Raw genomic sequence first — 22,269 nt, forward strand, 5'->3', positions numbered from 1 at the left:
GTAGTGTTTGCTATAGCACTAATTTCCTAAAGAAAAGTTTAATATTGCAGTAGTTTTTTTAAAATAGATTTTGCTATAGCACTAGTTTTATGCAGAGAGATATGGCACCTGTTTTCTAAAGAAAAACTTGCAATAGCAATAGCTTTCTTAAGTAAAGTTAGCTATAGCAATTTTTTTCTGAAGAAAAGTTGGATTTGGTGATAGTTTTTTATAAAAACATTGATATAGCAGCAGTTTTCTATAGTTTTGAAGAATATAGCTCTCGCATTCAGTAGATAGGTTTGCTGTAGTACTAGGTTAATAAAAAAACTCGCTATATCACTATTTTCCTAATGAAGTTTGTATAGCTTCAGTTTGCTTGAGAATAGTTTAATATAGCACTAGTTTTCTAAGATAGTGTTTGCGATAGCACAAGTTAGCTTTAGTACTAGCTTTCTATAGAAAAGTTTGCTATAGCACTAACTTTCTATAAAAAAAAGTTTGTATAGCACTAGTTTTCTATAGAAAATTGGCAATAGCACTAACTTTCTATACAAAAGTTTGCTATAGCACTAGTTCTCTATAAAAAATTGGCTATATCACTAACTTTCTATAGACAAGTTTGCTATATCACTAGTTTTCTGAAGAAAAGCTTGATATAGTACTAGCTTTCTGTAGAAAAGTTTTCTATAGCACTAGTTTTCTATAGAAAATTTGCTATAGCACTAGCTTTCTATACAAAAGTTTGCTATGGCACTAACTTTCTATACAAAAGTTAGCTATAGCACTAGCTTTCTATAGAAAAGTTGGCCATAGCACTAGTTTTCTATAGAAAAGCTTGTTATAGCACTATTTTTCTATAGAAAAGTTTGCTATAGCACTAGTTTTCTATAGATGAGTTTGCTATAGCACTATTTATCTATACAAAAGTTTGCTATAGCTTTAAATTTCTCTAAAAATTTTGGCAATACAGCTTTATAGGTAGTGTTTGCTATAGCACTAATTTCCGAAAGAAAAGTTTAATATTGCAGTAGTTTTTTTTAAAATAGATTTTGCTATAGCACTAGTTTTATGCAGAGAGATATGGCACCTGTTTTCTAAAGAAAAACTTGCAATAGTAATAGCTAACTTAAGTAAAGTTAGCTATAGCAATTTTTTTCTGAAGAAAAGTTGACTTTGGTTATAGTTTTTTATAAAAACAGTGATATAGCACTAGTTTTCTATATTTTGCAGAATATAGCACTAGCATTTAGTAGATAGGTTTGTTTGTACTAGGTTTATAAAAAAATCTTGCTATTGCACTATTTTCCAAATGAAAAGTTCGGTATAGCTTCAGTTTGCATGAGAAGAGTATAATATAGCACTAGTTTTCTAAGATAGTGTATGCTATAGCACTAATTTTCTAAAGAAAATTTACTATAGCAGTATTATTAAAAATAAATTTGGCTATAGCACTAGTTTTATGTAGCGAGATTTATAAAGAATTAGTTGTATACAAAAAGTAAGCTGTGATACTTGTTTTCTAAAGAAAAGCTGGCAATAGCACTAGATTTTTTAAGTAAAGTTAGCTATAGCAATTTGTTTCTGAAGAATAGTTTACTATAGTACTATTTTTTATAAAAACAGAAATATAGCTGTAGTTTTCTATAATTTTTTATTTAAATCTTTGCTACAGCACTTATTACACCGTACGACACTCAATATTAGATACGAACCGGATGGTATACGTCTGATACAATAAATTAAATGGAGAAAAACTGCGTTTTCAGTTTTTCATTTCGTGATCCTGTTTCCTTTCAAAAGGACTTCAAATTTTCAGAGGAGAACATTTTTAAAAAAATGTTTTAAAATACTTCTGATCATCCTACTTTGTCAAATTTGGAGTCAAATGATCAAGAAGAGATATAGAATATTTCGTATTATTTTTATTTTATCCTGTAAGGATCAGAAGATGTCAAAAATGTCCCTTCAAATTTTTATCCTTGAATATCCTTTTAGATTTCAATAATTTTTTTTTTTAAAAATAGTGAGTTAATGATCCAAATATTGAATACCACATGTCAAAATTTCATCCTTCTAGCTTAACTACTTAAGTGTTAAAAAATATTTTAAATTTGAATTATTTGAATTTTTATATTTTATTTTAATATTTCATTCGAAAAAAATATAATAAAATCCGTTGTGAAAAGCAACGAAGACGACTTTTTAATGATACCCTATACCGGGTATATGATTATAAAGAGTTTTCTCTTGATATGAAACTTATTTGTGTTGAATCTTATTTGAATACACACATTTTCCGTAGTGGGCCTTATATGGGAGCTATGACTAATTATGGACCAATCGTCACAAAATTAGGTAGGATGAATTGCGAATATATTACACATATTTGTGTTGAATTTTGTTTGGATACTGACATATTTCAGAGATTTATGTATATTAATGACATTTTCGAGAACGTTTCTTATATGGGAGCTATGGAATATTGTTCACCGATCGTCACGAAATTTGGTCGTGAGAGTTCAGCTTACATAAAACTTAATTGTGCTGAATTTGGTTTGAATATGTCTATAATTAAGATATTTATGAGAGCTTAACTATTTTCAAATAGGACAATCGTATGGGGGCTGATTCTAACCAAATTTAATAGCCTTTGTCCTTGGGCCAATATAAAGATTTGTGAAAAATTTTGTCGAATTATCTTTAAACCTGCGACCTGTAGTTCGATTACAAGGTTTACATAGATGGACGGACAGACGGCCGGACATCGCTTAGTCGACTGAGAAAGTGATCGTGAGCATATTGGTATACTTTAAGGAGGGTGTTGGGACAATATTTTTGTACGTTGCAAACAACAGCCCTAACCCCATTATACCTCCCCCACTATGGTGGTGTAGTTTATAAACATGCATTTTTCTTAATAAAACTTTTTTGTATACTAATATTTTTGTTGTTGTAATTTGTTTTGTTGTTGTTGTTTTGACATACAATTTGTTATTGTTGGAATACTGCATACTGAAATGTAGCTTCAAACTAAGATAAACTTCTAACTGAAATCTAGCTTCAAACATTGCCGAAATCTAGCTTCAAATTTGAATGCATTTCTTTCACAAATCTAGCTTCAAAAATAAATTTTTGTTTTACAGAATCCTAGCCTTTATCTTGCTATAAAAGTAGCTTTAAACTTAGATTAATATTGTACTGAAATATATCTTCAAAGCTGGATAATTTTCTTACTAAAATCTAGCTTTAGCTTTTTAATTTCTTACTGAAATGTAGCTTCAAACGAAAAATTTACTTTTTTGAAACTTTGAAGTCATTAAAAAAGAACACAGGATCACGAAATGAAAAACTAAAAACACAGTTTTTCTCCATTAAATTTATAGTTTCAGACGTATATCATCCGGATCGTGTATAACGAATTTTTTCTCTATTTGTCGTACGGTGTTATAAATGCGGGATTTACAATAGAGAGGTCGAGATTAAGGCAAAGATCGCCCAGGTTAGCCAAACAAGTTTGAAGACCAATCAAAATTTTAGGTAAATCGGTAAGTCCTCTAAAATTTTGAGATGAATTTACAAGGGGAAAAAATGCAATTTTTTAATATTAAAAATTCCAAAGGACATTAACATGTCTCATCCCACTAAAACAAGAAATGTAAGAACAAAATTAACATATTTTGTGAAATATTAAAATAAAAGCTCACTTTTACTTAAAATATATCCATGTTCCCTTGTATATGAGTTTTTGGCTTCGTAGGATACCTTTAACCTATTCTCAGGTATGACCAACAAATTTAAATTTTTTTAACGGCAGTTTCAAAACTCCATTTTAAAATTTTTAAAAATTTTGTTAAACAAATTTCAGAATTTGTTGAGCATCTCATTTAGTATTTATTGAGAATATAATAGGGAATAAAACTGTGAAAAAATTATGAAAATATCTTCTATAATTTTTTTGTACCTTGAATTTAAATTTTGCAATTTTCGAGAAAAACCAATTATTTGGTTATATTTTTGCGAATGAACTCAATTTCCTTGCTGTTATGAATTTTAAGTAGATTGTTCTGAATATTATAGTCCAAATAATTCTAAATATACTCTGAAAGTTTTACTAAAATTGGAAAACGCTAAACCTTAAATCGTGAAGGTCAAAGGTCAAATTTTCAAAATCATCAATTTCATCAGCACTATTGAAAATGACAAGGTTTTTTATGATTTTAAAAGTTTGTATATTGTAGTACATCCATTTGACTATGTTGGGACTAAATCCCCATTTTCTAATAAGCATCTGATGGCAGGTATAATAGGCCACTGTTTCCTTCTTAACCCTGTGTTGAGTATTAAGTTTCCATGATAATTTAGAGTCCAGAATAATACCTACATATTTCGCATTATTTGAGAAGGGGATTTCATAGATTTTCACCCGCAGAAGTCTGAGGCTTGAAAGGTACAAGTTCTGTTTTGCTAGAATTTACCCCAAGACCACTTTTCGTTGCATAATTGACGAGAAACTCTCCCTGAAGGAAACCTGGGGACAAGTGTCTCCAAGTCACCAGTTTTGTCGACAATTTTGGTGACTTTTTAGCGACATTGTCAACGAAGACGACTCTTCCATCAGTTATGAATTCATACCATTTCGTTTTTTAATTTGTTTAATACAACGTCAAATGTTAACAAAATATGCAGTTTCATTATTTACATCTACTTCAGAAAAGTACCAAAAGTGTAGATTAGAATTACTAAAATGTACTAGTGAATCAGTACCTAGTCAATAGTAATATCGTCAGTAGTAGACTTCCAATGACACGCACATGTTAAATGTCTATAGTAAATAGCATTGTCTGGGGTAAAATAAGTCACTAGTACTGGTGACTGTGTCAATAGTAAATCAGTATAGTTTCACTATTGACACTTCCTGCAGGGTCTAAAGCAGTGAACATAATATCAGTAATCACATCCGGAGATTTTCTATAATGTAGGTCCTTAGGATATTCTTGTGCCATTCTCCGACGGTAACCTGTCATCTTATGTTTATCCCAGCGATATTGGTATCTAGCTTCCATAATTTTCAAATCTTGTTTGAAACGTTCTCCTCGTTCTTCGCTACACGATTCAAAATTTTCAAGAAACTTGTCCAAATGACAGTGTAGATAGCGTACTTTTATGGTCACATTACATCCAAGATTTATAAAGCTAATTCCTCATTGTAATGATCATCCCAAAAACTTCCAACATCTCTGTGTCTGCAAATCTGATAGTTTTTGAGAATGTTAAGATATGGAATACAGTAGAGGACTTATAGCAGACTGAAAATAAGGATGTAATTTTCCCTTTATTCATACCATGGAATTTAACAACATAAAAACAGCAGACATCAATGAAAGGGTCACATGAATTTACCTATTTACCATTATTGATATTACCAATGCACACCTATTACAAAACTACTTAATGTATCCCTTCACCAAAATGTTGCTCTTTATTTGATGACCTGTGTTATCTAAGACAGAAGTTTGAGCATCGATATCATTAATGACAGGACATTGTATCATAGCCAGACATATAGTCTGCATGGGTATTAATATAATGATTATGAAAAGAGTTGAGAGGAAAAAAGGATGACCAAGAAGTTCTTTGCAATAATGTTAACAATATTAAATATTTTCTGTAGACAATGGTAATGAAATTGAAGTTCCTCAGTGATATAATAAACTTTTCTCAACGAAGTTGAAGTTCCTTAACGTATACTTATTATTTAATGCAAAATAATACTCATACGCCACATATGCCTTAAAAATTAATATCAATCATTCGCCCTCATATTCTTATATGAGATTTTTAAAATGTTTGTTAAAGAACTTACTTTTTCTTAATATTTACATAAGAAAAAATTATGTTTTTTGGTAAATTAAAAACTGCAATGTTTTTTTTTTGAATCCAAAAGTATGAACTGCAGATTATTTTACAAAAATTATTGTTATATTTTGTTTAATAATATTCTTTCATTATTGTTTCTGGCCCTTTAACAAGTCATGTGTAAAGTTTTATTTAGAATATATGGAGATATTCTAATGGTTTTAAATAACTTTTGGAATATTTTTGAAATAAGAAAAGTTTTTTTTTTGTTTTTTTTTTTTGCTGCCAGTTATTTGAGATAACTTTACAACAGAACATTTAATGCATTTAATGCATTCTACCTGAGTGCACAAGTAAAAAATAAAGTTTAATTGTGAAAATTTAATAATTTGAAGAAAAATAAAAGATTTTTAAATGAAATGTATAGCATTTAAAAGCATGAGTATTATATGCAAATAGGAATTAAGGTCAAGATATCAATTTACATTATATTAAAGTTACTAAGAGGCTGATGTTGACAGAATATTATTTATTTTATACATTTATAAATCTTTTAAATAAAATATCTCTTAAGAGTTTCTAACAATTATTTTATATTGGGTGTATGACTTAAAAATTCAGGAATTTTTCATATTTTCAGATATTATTTTGTAACATTTGCAAAATATAAATTTATTGAAAGTATTAGCCGTTGTTGGCTATGTACTTTTACCATCTTTCTAGCTACATATAGATTCCGAGCCCATAGGACCGCTCCTCTTTTGATGCCAAGAACGAATCAAACCATTTTCGGATACTCTGTTCTAAGGTGAGGCGTGTCTAACAGAGAGCGTTATGCATTGACCGAAACGAATAGTATTCGGATGAGACAATGTCTGGACTATAAGGCGGCGAAACGAATAGTATTCGGATGAAACAATGTCTGAACTATAAGGCGGGGGAGCCAAAACTTCTCAAACACTTTATTCTAAATAGTTCTTAACAGGTATTACAACATGTGGACAGTGTTGTCACGATGGAATATTACAGTTTCATGTCTGGCAAATGATCGCTTCAAATTAATCAGTTGCATTCGGTACAGGTAGGTAGGACCCATTTGGTGCCAGCAAGTACCTTATAGGTATGACTATTTGGCTGTATTGGCCGGGCTTCACATACGCTCTCTTAAGCTTCGAGTTATCGTAATTGATCCACTTTTCATCGCAAGTAATGATACGGTGCAAAAATGATTTTCTTTTATATCGTTCAAGCATTATTTCAGACATACAAATTTCTCTTTCAAGGTCTCTCAATTTCAATTCATATGATACCCAATGTCCCTGCATTTGGATGAATCCAGCAGCTGGCAAAGCTTTTGAAATTGCTGATTGAGTTGTTCCATATGAGTTTTTAAGCTCTTAATGAGTTTGGCTACAATATTCGAAGAGTAATGCCTACAATTTCTGGTATTTTTTGTCTGTCCTGGGAGATCTTTATCTTTCGTGTCAAAATCACTACTTCTGAACCGTACAGACCATCGTTGAAATCGATGGAAATCGTTCAGCATAATTATGACTGCTCAAGCTGTATTCCAGGGCGACATTTGTATGGGGGCTAGGTTAAATCATAGAGCGATATTGTCCATATTCAGCACCAAACAAACAATATCAACAAGTGGTATTCGTTTTAAATTTCAGCCGGCTAGCGCCTTTGGTTTATGAACTATTGTGCCTCCAACAGACGGACAGACGGACGGACATAGCTAGATCGTCATAGAATTTCAGAAGAACCCAGAAAATGTATGTTTACTGGGTCTGCGATCAGTATTTTAATGTGTTATAAACGGAATTACAAAACAATCTTTTTTGATGCTGGATAGAAAAAGCAATATTTTCTTTCAAATCAAAAAATAAATTCTATAAAAAATAAATAAAATTGTATTTAAAATATTATGTTTGCCTTAAATAAAATTATAACAGTTTAACCTTAAGCATTCCTTCAATATTTGTAATTTTTATTTTACAGTTGCCCCTTTAAAGCAAACCATTTCCCAAATTATAACCAGACACCTTAAATGTTCAATCTCATTTACATGTCTGTCTATATCCCTTAATGACCTGCATATTAATATGAACAATTTTACATCCATCTACTTCTAGGAAGACATAAGAACAACAACTGCCAGCTACTAATTAAATCTTATATGAAAAACATTCGTTTCTCCTTAACAACAGCTTTAACTTTTTGTTAAACTACTATGCATAAAATCCTATTATTGTAAAGTATTCATATTGTGAGCAAAAAAAAAAGCATAAGTAACATCTGGTTCATATTGTTTCAAATTTTTCTTTCTTTTTTTTTTTGGTTTGATTGTAGTTGTAGGTTGATTGTCTGGAATTGTAGTTTTGAAAAACATAATATCATAGAGATTTGTTTTCGGTGCTTTGCATAGTTAGCATTTAGTATTTATAACCTTTAGTATTTATAAGCAGATTTGTTTTTAGTTATGTTTTCGTTTTTTTGGGGTAAAAGCTGTTTTTAAAATACCCTACACTGCGAAGTTATGATAAGTAAATCCCTATTAATACACTAAAGCAATATTGGTCCACTGTTAAATACAAAGACTTTAATAGTACGACTTTGGTAGACTCTTCAATAGAGCTTTTTTTCAAAACACTTTATTCTAGGCGAGGATCAGTTACACAAACACAAGGACTACAATTGATTCTTAATATTGTTTACTTCGGTTAATAGTACTATAACACGACTTTGATCGTATTTGATATTGAGAGTGATTAAACAGCTAAGGATTCTAAGTAATTTAAGAGGGGACCAAAGGAAAATAAGCTGTACGTGGAACATGCTAAATCCTTAATAGCTTAGATAGAGGCATACGGCAAGAAGGATTTATATCTTCACTGGAACTGGAATAGTCAGTGAAATGGGTACCAAGATATCGTGCTCTTTATAAAAAGAAAAATGTCTTCCAAGTTAAGTTATATTCTGAAACCAGATCTTGGAACACTAAGTAAAAGAGCAAAAACATTTTTCTTTTAAAATTTCAATAATTTATATTTTTGTGTGATTTTCGGAAGTGGGCCTTATATGGGGGCTATGATCAATTATGGACCGATCGCCATGAAATTAGGTCGTGTGATTTATGTCTATATGAAAGTTTACTATGTTGAATTTTGTAAGCATACCAACATTTTTAAGCGATTTATGCACGTTAAAGTGATTTTCGGAAGCGGGTCTATATGGGAGCTATGACTAATTATGGACGGATCGTAACAAAATTTGGTGAAATGAATTCTGTATAGATAAAACTGATTTGGAGCGCAATTTGTGGAGATATATTTATAAATTAAACATTAATGACCGATAAAGTCCAATTTCGGAAGGACATTTGTATGGGGGCTAGGTGAAATAATGGGGCGATTTCAGCCGGTTTCAATAGGCTTGGTCCGTGGGCCGAAAAAATAATATGTACCAAATTTTATCGAAATATCTTGAAAATTACGACCTGAGCCAGACGGACGGACAGACGGACATCGTTTAATCGACTCATAAAGTGATTCTAAGTCAATCGGTATACTTTTAGGTGGGTGTTTGGGCATTATAAACATCTGCACAAATGCATAATACCCTCCCAACTATGGTGGTGTAGGGTATAATTAGTATGTCCAGGGAAAACGGTCTGGTAATCAAGCAGACGAAACCGAATTCGAATATTTTCTCAGCAGATATAAAATCTCGGAATTGAGACTACAATGATTGGATGATAGCATTCTCGAATGTTGTAGGGAAGCTAAAATTGTGGTTTAATTCTCAAATTTAAGCTATTGTGGAAATATCATGCTGAGAGACGATTTCGAAAGGTACTTTGAACCTTTCATACTTGAAACCGATGAAGTGTCAAACCTTTTCCTTGTATAGTGGAGGTACACAATATTCATAGTTGATCTTATCTGGTGCAGAGCGCTGGATATCAAAACATAAATTTACATTCTGAATATGGTGCAGAGGCTAACAGTTATTTGCTTTTACTGGCTTCAAGAATTGCAATAATCAGGCTTCAAATGAATCAACTATAAATGATTTTCTGCTAGTCGGTTTTAAGGCGCAAAGGGCCTGAGATATCTATTTTGTCTTATAGTTGTCTTAGCTAGTGGAGAGTGGTGGTTATTAAACTAAAGCTCTCCATTTGGAACAAGATTCAGAAGCTTGTCTGTCTTGCTATTACTCACTTTTGAGGCTCACTGTAGCTTCCGCCGATATCTACATCAAATACATTTCCGCTAAGTCGTCTATAAGAACTTTAAGATTAAAATACCGGCATGAGAATGGCCGGAAACATTTCACTAGTCTTTCGTTCAAAGACGGAAATGGGCACTGGGTCACCAAATTTCTTGGTTTTTTGGTTTTTCACAGATTGCTCGGTGTATTCATTGTATTCTATGCAGAAATTCATGTCATCAATACAGCCGAGAACAGAATCCAAGTCGAGCATTGATATCTTGGACTGTCAAGGTTCTCAACTCCAACGTAAATAATAAAGCTGCCTAAAAGTATGCTTTAGTTTATAATAACACTGTCCGATAAATTGAGACTTTTTAATTGGAATAGAATAGCGACACCATAATTCTGAAAGAGCATGTTGACTATATAATTTTTGTGGAATTAACTTATAGTCCTCATGGTCAGAATTTTTTTTTACAGGGGTTTCAACATTTTAGTTTTTTGATCGGAGGGAGCATTATACTAACTGAACAAAAAATGTTGTAAGTTAATGTCTGAGAGTAGTCTTATTGTCAGATTTATATTGTGGAATTTTGTGGAAGATCTTAACCCTCTAACTCCTTTCTTTATGGTTCAATTTGAACCTTTTTTTATTCGAAAAAATCAAAAAAAGTCCTTTCAAAAAGGACATTTAAGGATTAAATATTCTAAGGAAAATTTCAGTGGGGGTCACCAAAGAAACCAAAGTTGTAAATAATACTCGCTTAATTAGCAAAATTACACGCTTAATTAGCAAATACGTCTCACATTTTTACTTTTTAAAACGGTACTTTTTTAAAAGGGTACTTTTTAAAAGGGTACATTTTTAAAATGGTACTTTTTTAAAAGGGTACTTTTTCAAAAGGGTACTTTTTTAAAAGGCTACTTTTTTAAAAGGATACTTTTTTAAAAGGGTACTTTTTTAAAAGGGTACTTTTTTAAAAGGGTACTTTTTTAAAAGGGTACTTTTTTAAAAGAGTACTTTTTTAAAAGGGTACCTTTTTTAAAGGGTATTTTTTTAAAAGGGTACTTTTTTAAAAGGGTACTTTTTTAAAAGGGTTCTTTTTTAAAAGAGTACTTTTTTGAAAGGGTACTTTTTTAAAAGGGTACTTTTTTAAAAGGGTACTTTTTTAAAAGGGTACTTTTTTAAAAGGGTACTTTTTTAAAAGGGTACTTTTTTAAAAGGGTACTGTTTTAAAAGGGTATTTTTTTAAAAGGGTACTTTTTTAAAAGAGCACTTTTTTAAAAGGGTACCTTTTTTAAAGGGTATTTTTTTAAAGGGGTATTTTTATAAAGGGGTACTTTTTTAAAAGGGTTCTTTTTTAAAAGAGTACTTTTTTGAAAGGGTACTTTTTTAAAAGGGTACATTTTTAAAAGGGTACTTTTTTAAAGGGTTACTTTTTTAAAAGGGTACTTTTTTAAAAGGGTACTATTTTAAAAGGGTACTTTTTTAAAAGGGTACTATTTTAAAAGGGTACTTTTTTAAAAGGGTGCCTTTTTAAAAGGAAATTTTTTAAGAGGTTACTTTAGAAAATGGTACTTTTTCAAATTAGTACTTTTCTTAAAAGGGTACTTTTTCAAATTAGTTCTTTTCTTAAAAGGGTACTTTTTCAAATGGGTACTTTTTTAAAATGGTAAAAAGTTTTAAAATTAATTTATTTAAATTTCTTTTACAAAAGTACTTTTTATGCAGAAGTAACAATATTTTTTAAAAAAGTATTTTTTTTAAAATACATATGAAAAAGGGTTAAATAGTTCAGAGTTCATAGCGTTTTGAATCAATTTGTTATTTACTTATCAAAAGCAAGTGTACGGTATTTTAAAGCAGCTCTAGCTATCATTTATATGCAGTTTAGTTTGTCTAGCTTCAGCAGATTAAATTTTTGTTTTGATTATAGTTCTTTTTGTATTTTGTTCATTTAACTTTTTTAAGTGCGGATTGTTTTTTTAAATTTTTTTTAGTTTATTGGTTTATTTGTTTGTTCGTTTGTTTGTTTCTTTTTGGAAAACATTAATATTAAAAGCAACATCAACATTTATAACAGCAGTAACATCAACATTTACAACATATATATAGTATAGTATACAACAATAATAATAACAACCATTAAAAACATTTATGGTATACAACTTTTCAGAAAAAATACCAAAAAAAAAAATACGTATTTGTAACTACTTGTTTTTATTGTGGAAAAAAGTGTGGAAAGTATCTTTCCAGAATAGAAAAAATATGAAAATCATAAAATGCCATGATTTATTTTTATGTTTTACTGTGTTTTGTTTCTTTAGTCAGACGTTTTTATATTAGTTAGATGTTTTTTTTTAGGAATTAAACGTTGTTTTAAGGTGAATGTATGAATTTTGGTTTTATTGTTAATGATTTTTTTTGTTTTGTTTTTTGGTTTTTTGTCTGTTTAATTTTAACTACTCACCCAGTAGTTCCCACTCGCCGTTGAGCACGTAACTGCTGATATCACCGCCAGTTTCATCTTGTAATTGCAAATCCAGCTGTCGAAACATGATGATGAGTTGAGAATTGTTTTTTTTTTTTTTGTTTTTGTCAATAATAAAAAAATAAATTATACCAATAAATTAAGTAAATTTAAAATTTTTTAAAACTCATAACGAAAAACCAATAAGTAACTTAAAATTTAACTTTAAACTTTAAAATCATAATTGTTACTACTGTGTACTCCCTTTAACACTGGTTGTTCAATGGTTAAAAGAAAGCACCCACATATAAAAATCACTCCTTTTCCAGCTCTTACACTACAATGTAGTGATTTGTGCTTGTTTTTTTTTGCTTTTAATTTTGCCAAACCTGAAATCCATCATATGTCCAACTGCCAAATTTCATTTCACAACGTTGATCATCAAACGGAAACCATGTTATGTCAATTTTACATGTTGACTTAAATATGCCCGGTGGTACGTAGAGGCAGGAGCCATTATTGCGCACCACCACATTTGTTTGATATGTACCATCGAAACCCTCATCAGCACTGTTGTACATCAGCACATCCGGTTTCCATATCCGATGCGGTGGTATACGTAAATCTTTTATACCACCATAGTCTGAAGTATTCCAACGCAAATTCATATCGTTCCATTCCTGTGAGGATGAGAGAAAAATGATGAAAAAAAGCACAATCGTGAAATTAAGAACGAAATTTTAATAACACAAACGTAGAACTTAAATCTAGAGATTGTGACAAAAGAGTCTTATTTAGCTTATTTAGAAGTAATAAAGTAAGAAAAAAGTGTATTGAAATTTGAGAAGTTTATTTACATGGCAACGGAGCCAGTAACGATTTTATGCTTTAGAGGGCTGAATACTACTCAATAACTGTTTAAAATACTTTAAACATAATAAATCTCAGCATATCATAGTCATAGTCTAGTCATAGTCTAGTCATAGTCTAGTCATAGTCTAGTCATAGTCTAGTCATAGTCTAGTCATAGTCTAGTCATAGTCTAGTCATAGTCTAGTCATAGTCTAGTCATAGTCTAGTCATAGTCTAGTCATAGTCTAGTCATAGTCTAGTCATAGTCTAGTCATAGTCTAGTCATAGTCTAGTCATAGTCTAGTCATAGTCTAGTCATAGTCTAGTCATAGTCTAGTCATAGTCTAGTCATAGTCTAGTCATAGTCTAGTCATAGTCTAGTCATAGTCTAGTCATAGTCTAGTCATAGTCTAGTCATAGTCTAGTCATAGTCTAGTCATAGTCTAGTCATAGTCTAGTCATAGTCTAGTCATAGTCTAGTCATAGTCTAGTCATAGTCTAGTCATAGTCTAGTCATAGTCTAGTCATAGTCTAGTCATAGTCTAGTCATAGTCTAGTCATAGTCTAGTCATAGTCTAGTCATAGTCTAGTCATAGTCTAGTCATAGTCTAGTCATAGTCTAGTCATAGTCTAGTCATAGTCTAGTCATAGTCTAGTCATAGTCTAGTCATAGTCTAGTCATAGTCTAGTCATAGTCTAGTCATAGTCTAGTCATAGTCTAGTCATAGTCTAGTCATAGTCTAGTCATAGTCTAGTCATAGTCTAGTCATAGTCTAGTCATAGTCTAGTCATAGTCTAGTCATAGTCTAGTCATAGTCTAGTCATAGTCTAGTCATAGTCTAGTCATAGTCTAGTCATAGTCTAGTCATAGTCTAGTCATAGTCTAGTCATAGTCTAGTCATAGTCTAGTCATAGTCTAGTCATAGTCTAGTCATAGTCTAGTCATAGTCTAGTCATAGTCTAGTCATAGTCTAGTCATAGTCTAGTCATAGTCTAGTCATAGTCTAGTCATAGTCTAGTCATAGTCTAGTCATAGTCTAGTCATAGTCTAGTCATAGTCTAGTCATAGTCTAGTCATAGTCTAGTCATAGTCTAGTCATAGTCTAGTCATAGTCTAGTCATAGTCTAGTCATAGTCTAGTCATAGTCTAGTCATAGTCTAGTCATAGTCTAGTCATAGTCTAGTCATAGTCTAGTCATAGTCTAGTCATAGTCTAGTCATAGTCTAGTCATAGTCTAGTCATAGTCTAGTCATAGTCTAGTCATAGTCTAGTCATAGTCTAGTCATAGTCTAGTCATAGTCTAGTCATAGTCTAGTCATAGTCTAGTCATAGTCTAGTCATAGTCTAGTCATAGTCTAGTCATAGTCTAGTCATAGTCTAGTCATAGTCTAGTCATAGTCTAGTCATAGTCTAGTCATAGTCTAGTCATAGTCTAGTCATAGTCTAGTCATAGTCTAGTCATAGTCTAGTCATAGTCTAGTCATAGTCTAGTCATAGTCTAGTCATAGTCTAGTCATAGTCTAGTCATAGTCTAGTCATAGTCTAGTCATAGTCTAGTCATAGTCTAGTCATAGTCTAGTCATAGTCTAGTCATAGTCTAGTCATAGTCTAGTCATAGTCTAGTCATAGTCTAGTCATAGTCTAGTCATAGTCTAGTCATAGTCTAGTCATAGTCTAGTCATAGTCTAGTCATAGTCTAGTCATAGTCTAGTCATAGTCTAGTCATAGTCTAGTCATAGTCTAGTCATAGTCTAGTCATAGTCTAGTCATAGTCTAGTCATAGTCTAGTCATAGTCTAGTCATAGTCTAGTCATAGTCTAGTCATAGTCTAGTCATAGTCTAGTCATAGTCTAGTCATAGTCTAGTCATAGTCTAGTCATAGTCTAGTCATAGTCTAGTCATAGTCTAGTCATAGTCTAGTCATAGTCTAGTCATAGTCTAGTCATAGTCTAGTCATAGTCTAGTCATAGTCTAGTCATAGTCTAGTCATAGTCTAGTCATAGTCTAGTCATAGTCTAGTCATAGTCTAGTCATAGTCTAGTCATAGTCTAGTCATAGTCTAGTCATAGTCTAGTCATAGTCTAGTCATAGTCTAGTCATAGTCTAGTCATAGTCTAGTCATAGTCTAGTCATAGTCTAGTCATAGTCTAGTCATAGTCTAGTCATAGTCTAGTCATAGTCTAGTCATAGTCTAGTCATAGTCTAGTCATAGTCTAGTCATAGTCTAGTCATAGTCTAGTCATAGTCTAGTCATAGTCTAGTCATAGTCTAGTCATAGTCTAGTCATAGTCTAGTCATAGTCTAGTCATAGTCTAGTCATAGTCTAGTCATAGTCTAGTCATAGTCTAGTCATAGTCTAGTCATAGTCTAGTCATAGTCTAGTCATAGTCTAGTCATAGTCTAGTCATAGTCTAGTCATAGTCTAGTCATAGTCTAGTCATAGTCTAGTCATAGTCTAGTCATAGTCTAGTCATAGTCTAGTCATAGTCTAGTCATAGTCTAGTCATAGTCTAGTCATAGTCTAGTCATAGTCTAGTCATAGTCTAGTCATAGTCTAGTCATAGTCTAGTCATAGTCTAGTCATAGTCTAGTCATAGTCTAGTCATAGTCTAGTCATAGTCTAGTCATAGTCTAGTCATAGTCTAGTCATAGTCTAGTCATAGTCTAGTCATAGTCTAGTCATAGTCTAGTCATAGTCTAGTCATAGTCTAGTCATAGTCTAGTCATAGTCTAGTCATAGTCTAGTCATAGTCTAGTCATAGTCTAGTCATAGTCTAGTCATAGTCTAGTCATAGTCTAGTCATAGTCTAGTCATAGTCTAGTCATAGTCTAGTCATAGTCTAGTCATAGTCTAGTCATAGTCTAGTCATAGTCTAGTCATAGTCTAGTCATAGTCTAGTCATAGTCTAGTCATAGTCTAGTCATAGTCTAGTCATAGTCTAGTCATAGTCTAGTCATAGTCTAGTCATAGTCTAGTCATAGTCTAGTCATAGTCTAGTCATAGTCTAGTCATAGTCTAGTCATAGTCTAGTCATAGTCTAGTCATAGTCTAGTCATAGTCTAGTCATAGTCTAGTCTAGTCATAGTCATAGTCATAGTCATAGTCATAGTCTAGTCATAGTCTAGTCATAGTCTAGTCATAGTCTAGTCATAGTCTAGTCATAGTCTAGTCATAGTCTAGTCATAGTCTAGTCATAGTCTAGTCATAGTCTAGTCATAGTCTAGTCATAGTCTAGTCATAGTCTAGTCATAGTCTAGTCAGTCATAGTCTAGTCATAGTCTAGTCATAGTCTAGTCATAGTCTAGTCATAGTCATAGTCTAGTCATAGTCTAGTCATAGTCTAGTCATAGTCTAGTCATAGTCTAGTCATAGTCTAGTCATAGTCTAGTCATAGTCTAGTCATAGTCTAGTCATAGTCTAGTCATAGTCATAGTCTAGTCATAGTCTAGTCATAGTCTAGTCATAGTCTAGTCATAGTCTAGTCATAGTCTAGTCATAGTCTAGTCATAGTCTAGTCATAGTCTAGTCATAGTCTAGTCATAGTCTAGTCATAGTCTAGTCATAGTCTAGTCATAGTCTAGTCATAGTCTAGTCATAGTCTAGTCATAGTCTAGTCATAGTCTAGTCATAGTCTAGTCATAGTCTAGTCATAGTCTAGTCATAGTCTAGTCATAGTCTAGTCATAGTCTAGTCATAGTCTAGTCATAGTCTAGTCATAGTCTAGTCATAGTCTAGTCATAGTCTAGTCATAGTCTAGTCATAGTCTAGTCATAGTCTAGTCATAGTCTAGTCATAGTCTAGTCATAGTCTAGTCATAGTCTAGTCATAGTCTAGTCATAGTCTAGTCATAGTCTAGTCATAGTCTAGTCATAGTCTAGTCATAGTCTAGTCATAGTCTAGTCATAGTCTAGTCATAGTCTAGTCATAGTCTAGTCATAGTCTAGTCATAGTCTAGTCATAGTCTAGTCATAGTCTAGTCATAGTCTAGTCATAGTCTAGTCATAGTCTAGTCATAGTCTAGTCATAGTCTAGTCATAGTCTAGTCATAGTCTAGTCATAGTCTAGTCATAGTCTAGTCATAGTCTAGTCATAGTCTAGTCATAGTCTAGTCATAGTCTAGTCATAGTCTAGTCATAGTCTAGTCATAGTCTAGTCATAGTCTAGTCATAGTCTAGTCATAGTCTAGTCATAGTCTAGTCATAGTCTAGTCATAGTCTAGTCATAGTCTAGTCATAGTCTAGTCATAGTCTAGTCATAGTCTAGTCATAGTCTAGTCATAGTCTAGTCATAGTCTAGTCATAGTCTAGTCATAGTCTAGTCATAGTCTAGTCATAGTCTAGTCATAGTCTAGTCATAGTCTAGTCATAGTCTAGTCATAGTCTAGTCATAGTCTAGTCATAGTCTAGTCATAGTCTAGTCATAGTCTAGTCATAGTCTAGTCATAGTCTAGTCATAGTCTAGTCATAGTCTAGTCATAGTCTAGTCATAGTCTAGTCATAGTCTAGTCATAGTCTAGTCATAGTCTAGTCATAGTCTAGTCATAGTCTAGTCATAGTCTAGTCATAGTCTAGTCATAGTCTAGTCATAGTCTAGTCATAGTCTAGTCATAGTCTAGTCATAGTCTAGTCATAGTCTAGTCATAGTCTAGTCATAGTCTAGTCATAGTCTAGTCATAGTCTAGTCATAGTCTAGTCATAGTCTAGTCATAGTCTAGTCATAGTCTAGTCATAGTCTAGTCATAGTCTAGTCATAGTCTAGTCATAGTCTAGTCATAGTCTAGTCATAGTCTAGTCATAGTCTAGTCATAGTCTAGTCATAGTCTAGTCATAGTCTAGTCATAGTCTAGTCATAGTCTAGTCATAGTCTAGTCATAGTCTAGTCATAGTCTAGTCATAGTCTAGTCATAGTCTAGTCATAGTCTAGTCATAGTCTAGTCATAGTCTAGTCATAGTCTAGTCATAGTCTAGTCATAGTCTAGTCATAGTCTAGTCATAGTCTAGTCATAGTCTAGTCATAGTCTAGTCATAGTCTAGTCATAGTCTAGTCATAGTCTAGTCATAGTCTAGTCATAGTCTAGTCATAGTCTAGTCATAGTCTAATCATAGTCTAGTCATAGTCTAGTCATAGTCTAGTCATAGTCTAGTCATAGTCTAATCATAGTCTAGTCATAGTCTAGTCATAGTCTAGTCATAGTCTAGTCATAGTCTAGTCATAGTCTAATCATAGTCTAGTCATAGTCTAGTCATAGTCTAGTCATAGTCTAGTCATAGTCTAGTCATAGTCTAGTCATAGTCTAGTCATAGTCTAGTCATAGTCTAATCATAGTCTAGTCATAGTCTAGTCATAGTCTAGTCATAGTCTAGTCATAGTCTAGTCATAGTCTAGTCATAGTCTAATCATAGTCTAGTCATAGTCTAGTCATAGTCTAGTCATAGTCTAGTCATAGTCTAGTCATAGTCTAGTCATAGTCTAGTCATAGTCTAGTCATAGTCTAATCATAGTCTAGTCATAGTCTAGTCATAGTCTAGTCATAGTCTAGTCATAGTCTAGTCATAGTCTAGTCATAGTCTAGTCATAGTCTAGTCATAGTCTAATCATAGTCTAGTCATAGTCTAGTCATAGTCTAGTCATAGTCTAGTCATAGTCTAGTCATAATCTAATCATAGTCTAGTCATAGTCTAGTCATAGTCTAGTCATAGTCTAGTCATAGTCTAGTCATAGTCTAGTCATAGTCTAGTCATAGTCTAGTCATAGTCTAGTCATAGTCTAGTCATAGTCTAGTCATAGTCTAGTCATAGTCTAGTCATAGTCTAATCATAGTCTAGTCATAGTCTAGTCATAGTCTAGTCATAGTCTAGTCATAGTCTAGTCATAGTCTAGTCATAGTCTAGTCATAGTCTAGTCATAGTCTAGTCATAGTCTAGTCATAGTCTAGTCATAGTCTAGTCATAGTCTAGTCATAGTCTAGTCATAGTCTAGTCATAGTCTAGTCATAGTCTAGTCATAGTCTAGTCATAGTCTAGTCATAGTCTAGTCATAGTCTAGTCATAGTCTAGTCATAGTCTAGTCATAGTCTAGTCATAGTCTAGTCATAGTCTAGTCATAGTCTAGTCATAGTCTAGTCATAGTCTAGTCATAGTCTAGTCATAGTCTAGTCATAGTCTAGTCATAGTCTAGTCATAGTCTAGTCATAGTCTAGTCATAGTCTAGTCATAGTCTAGTCATAGTCTAGTCATAGTCTAGTCATAGTCTAGTCATAGTCTAGTCATAGTCTAGTCATAGTCTAGTCATAGTCTAGTCATAGTCTAGTCATAGTCTAGTCATAGTCTAGTCATAGTCTAGTCATAGTCTAGTCATAGTCTAGTCATAGTCTAGTCATAGTCTAGTCATAGTCTAGTCATAGTCTAGTCATAGTCTAGTCATAGTCTAGTCATAGTCTAGTCATAGTCTAGTCATAGTCTAGTCATAGTCTAGTCATAGTCTAGTCATAGTCTAGTCATAGTCTAGTCATAGTCTAGTCATAGTCTAGTCATAGTCTAGTCATAGTCTAGTCATAGTCTAGTCATAGTCTAGTCATAGTCTAGTCATAGTCTAGTCATAGTCTAGTCATAGTCTAGTCATAGTCTAGTCATAGTCTAGTCATAGTCTAGTCATAGTCTAGTCATAGTCTAGTCACAATCTAGACATAGTCTAGTCACAATCTAGTCATATTTTCCCATATCTTAGATACGAGAGCAATTCAGTTCTTGTTTAATTCTGCTTCAGTTTCCTACAATTTAATTTATTCCCTTTCTTTTAAAGATAGGTTCCTACAGTAAATAAATTTTAAACTTTTTAAATTAGCAGTTTTTATTTTGTTTTTCTTCCTTGCAAATTTATCGATCAAATATCATTTTGTCATGACAACCTGAAGCATGCAAATGTACTTATATACATACAACGTCGCATTAAATTATTTCCTGTTTGTGTGTTTTCCATTTTCATTCATTTTTGCGGTAATTTGTGTGAAACATGCAAATATTTGTAAATGTATGGTGGTGTAATCACCCAACACACACATACATACTCGTATATTCACCAATACATTGATATTTAAATGCGTTTATTTGTGTTTGAGAGTCTTAATATCGTATGCAACAAAAATTTTATCTTATTTGCATTTTCTTGTACTTCGAAAATTTTATTTTATTTACGACTACGCGCACAAAATTATTGTTTAAATATGTGTGTGAAAGTTTTAAACTCTTATAAATATATATAAACGATAAGATACAGACTCAAACACACTAACACATGCTCTTAATGATGTTTGTATTCACATAAAATCATGGTGTGCAAATTCTGCTGTCAAAAGGTGGGCTTCAGACCATTAATATTGTTGATTATTAATGTTTGCGCTTTCAATACTGGAGGCGAATGTAAAATGATTTTCGTTTTCACGTCCTCATATCAGTTCAATATTGAAGTTCTATAAAGAAGTCGTCTTAAGCAGGTGTGCGTTTATTTTTATGTCTATGTGTAGTTAAAGCGGTATGTTGCATACATTTATAAAATAATAATATGCAAGAAAGCAGGCAAGTCTGATCAAATATGTGTAGCGATTTATGTGTTTGCTTATGAGAAGTAAATATACGACTGGAGATTACAATTTGCATACACATCAGATAAAATGTCTTCAAATGGAATTATGGAACTTAAACTGAACTAAAAATGAACTAGAACTGAATTAGAACTGAACTAGAATCTGAACTATCCCACAAATTTTCGGACGTGCATTTCTGTATTGCTCATTAACATTTTGAATTTAAAAAAATATACTAACCAATTTCAGCCAAACATTTGTTACCAGCAATTGATTCTTTTCATCCTGAAACGAGAGAAAAAAAAACAAAAACAAATTAATTAATAATTTGCAATAAAGAGATTTATATTTATTTTTGTTCAACTCAGTATAATTACATTTGTATTTCTGTATAATTTGATTAAGATTAACATAAAAATACTTGAAATTTTATTTATCATTTTTTGAAAGGTTTTCATACTCAATCCTTTGCATTCATTTGGAAATTTATGACCTAATTTTCATTTTAAGTTGCCCAGATTTAAAGTTGCTATATGTCGGCATGTGAAAGCATATGTATACTTATGTCCAGTTTTGTGTAAATACTTGGATAAAAAGATAAATAACTTTTGCTGGAAAAAAACAGGTGTTCTTGTGTACATTCAGATGCTTTCATTTGCTTAAGTAGCCAGCAGTTGTATAGGATAAAATAGCATAATTTTGAAAGTGTAAAACTTTTCATTTGCTAACTAGTTTTTCTTTATTTTGTGCTGGTTTTTTCATCCTAACTGTAGTATTTAAGGATTTTGTATTTGTGTGTCTTAGAGTGGAAAATATTAAATTCTGCAGGCTGTTAGTGTTGTGGTACATTTCATGTAATACTGTTTGTATATAATAAATGTTGATAGAGTTCACATACATATGTATTTAGTACACAATTATATATATGAAAACATATACAGTGGTGGACAGGAATTTAAGACAAAAATTGTTTGCTAAATTCCACGTGATTGTCAATTATTTTTTCAAATATTTCCACAAATATGTATGCATGAGGACTGTTTTAACACACAAGTGTGTTTTATTCGACTTGTCAATTCATACATATTCACCAGGAACACATAAAATTTTTCTACAACTTGACCAAAAAATTTTTTTTTTAAATAAACATATTTTCTCACATTTATATCATTATATTTTTATTATTATAAAATATTCGGACCAAATTTCATATTTTTTGTTCCATTAGTTTCGCTCATATCATGTTATTAACAGCGGATGTTCGCTGAGGTGGGTCAACGTATTTCCACATATCTTTGTCCATATA

At 32.0% G+C, this 22,269-nt stretch overlaps 1 protein-coding gene across 1 annotated transcript in view; it reads right to left on the bottom strand.

Moving 5' to 3' along the window:
• nAChRalpha5 (nicotinic Acetylcholine Receptor alpha5) overlaps positions 1–22,269 on the bottom strand; it is a 126,884-nt gene that overhangs the window by 65,917 nt on the left and 38,698 nt on the right. Inside the window, exons 2-4 of the mRNA XM_065501426.1 lie at positions 21,204–21,248; positions 12,917–13,207; positions 12,528–12,603 (exon numbers count right to left, since the gene is read on the bottom strand). Of these exons, the coding sequence (XP_065357498.1) occupies positions 12,528–12,603; positions 12,917–13,207; positions 21,204–21,248 (412 nt within the window). The remainder of the gene's footprint in view (positions 1–12,527; positions 12,604–12,916; positions 13,208–21,203; positions 21,249–22,269) is intronic.

This window comes from Calliphora vicina, chromosome 2 (assembly GCF_958450345.1).
Source record: "Calliphora vicina chromosome 2, idCalVici1.1, whole genome shotgun sequence".
Taxonomy (NCBI): domain Eukaryota; kingdom Metazoa; phylum Arthropoda; class Insecta; order Diptera; family Calliphoridae; genus Calliphora; species Calliphora vicina.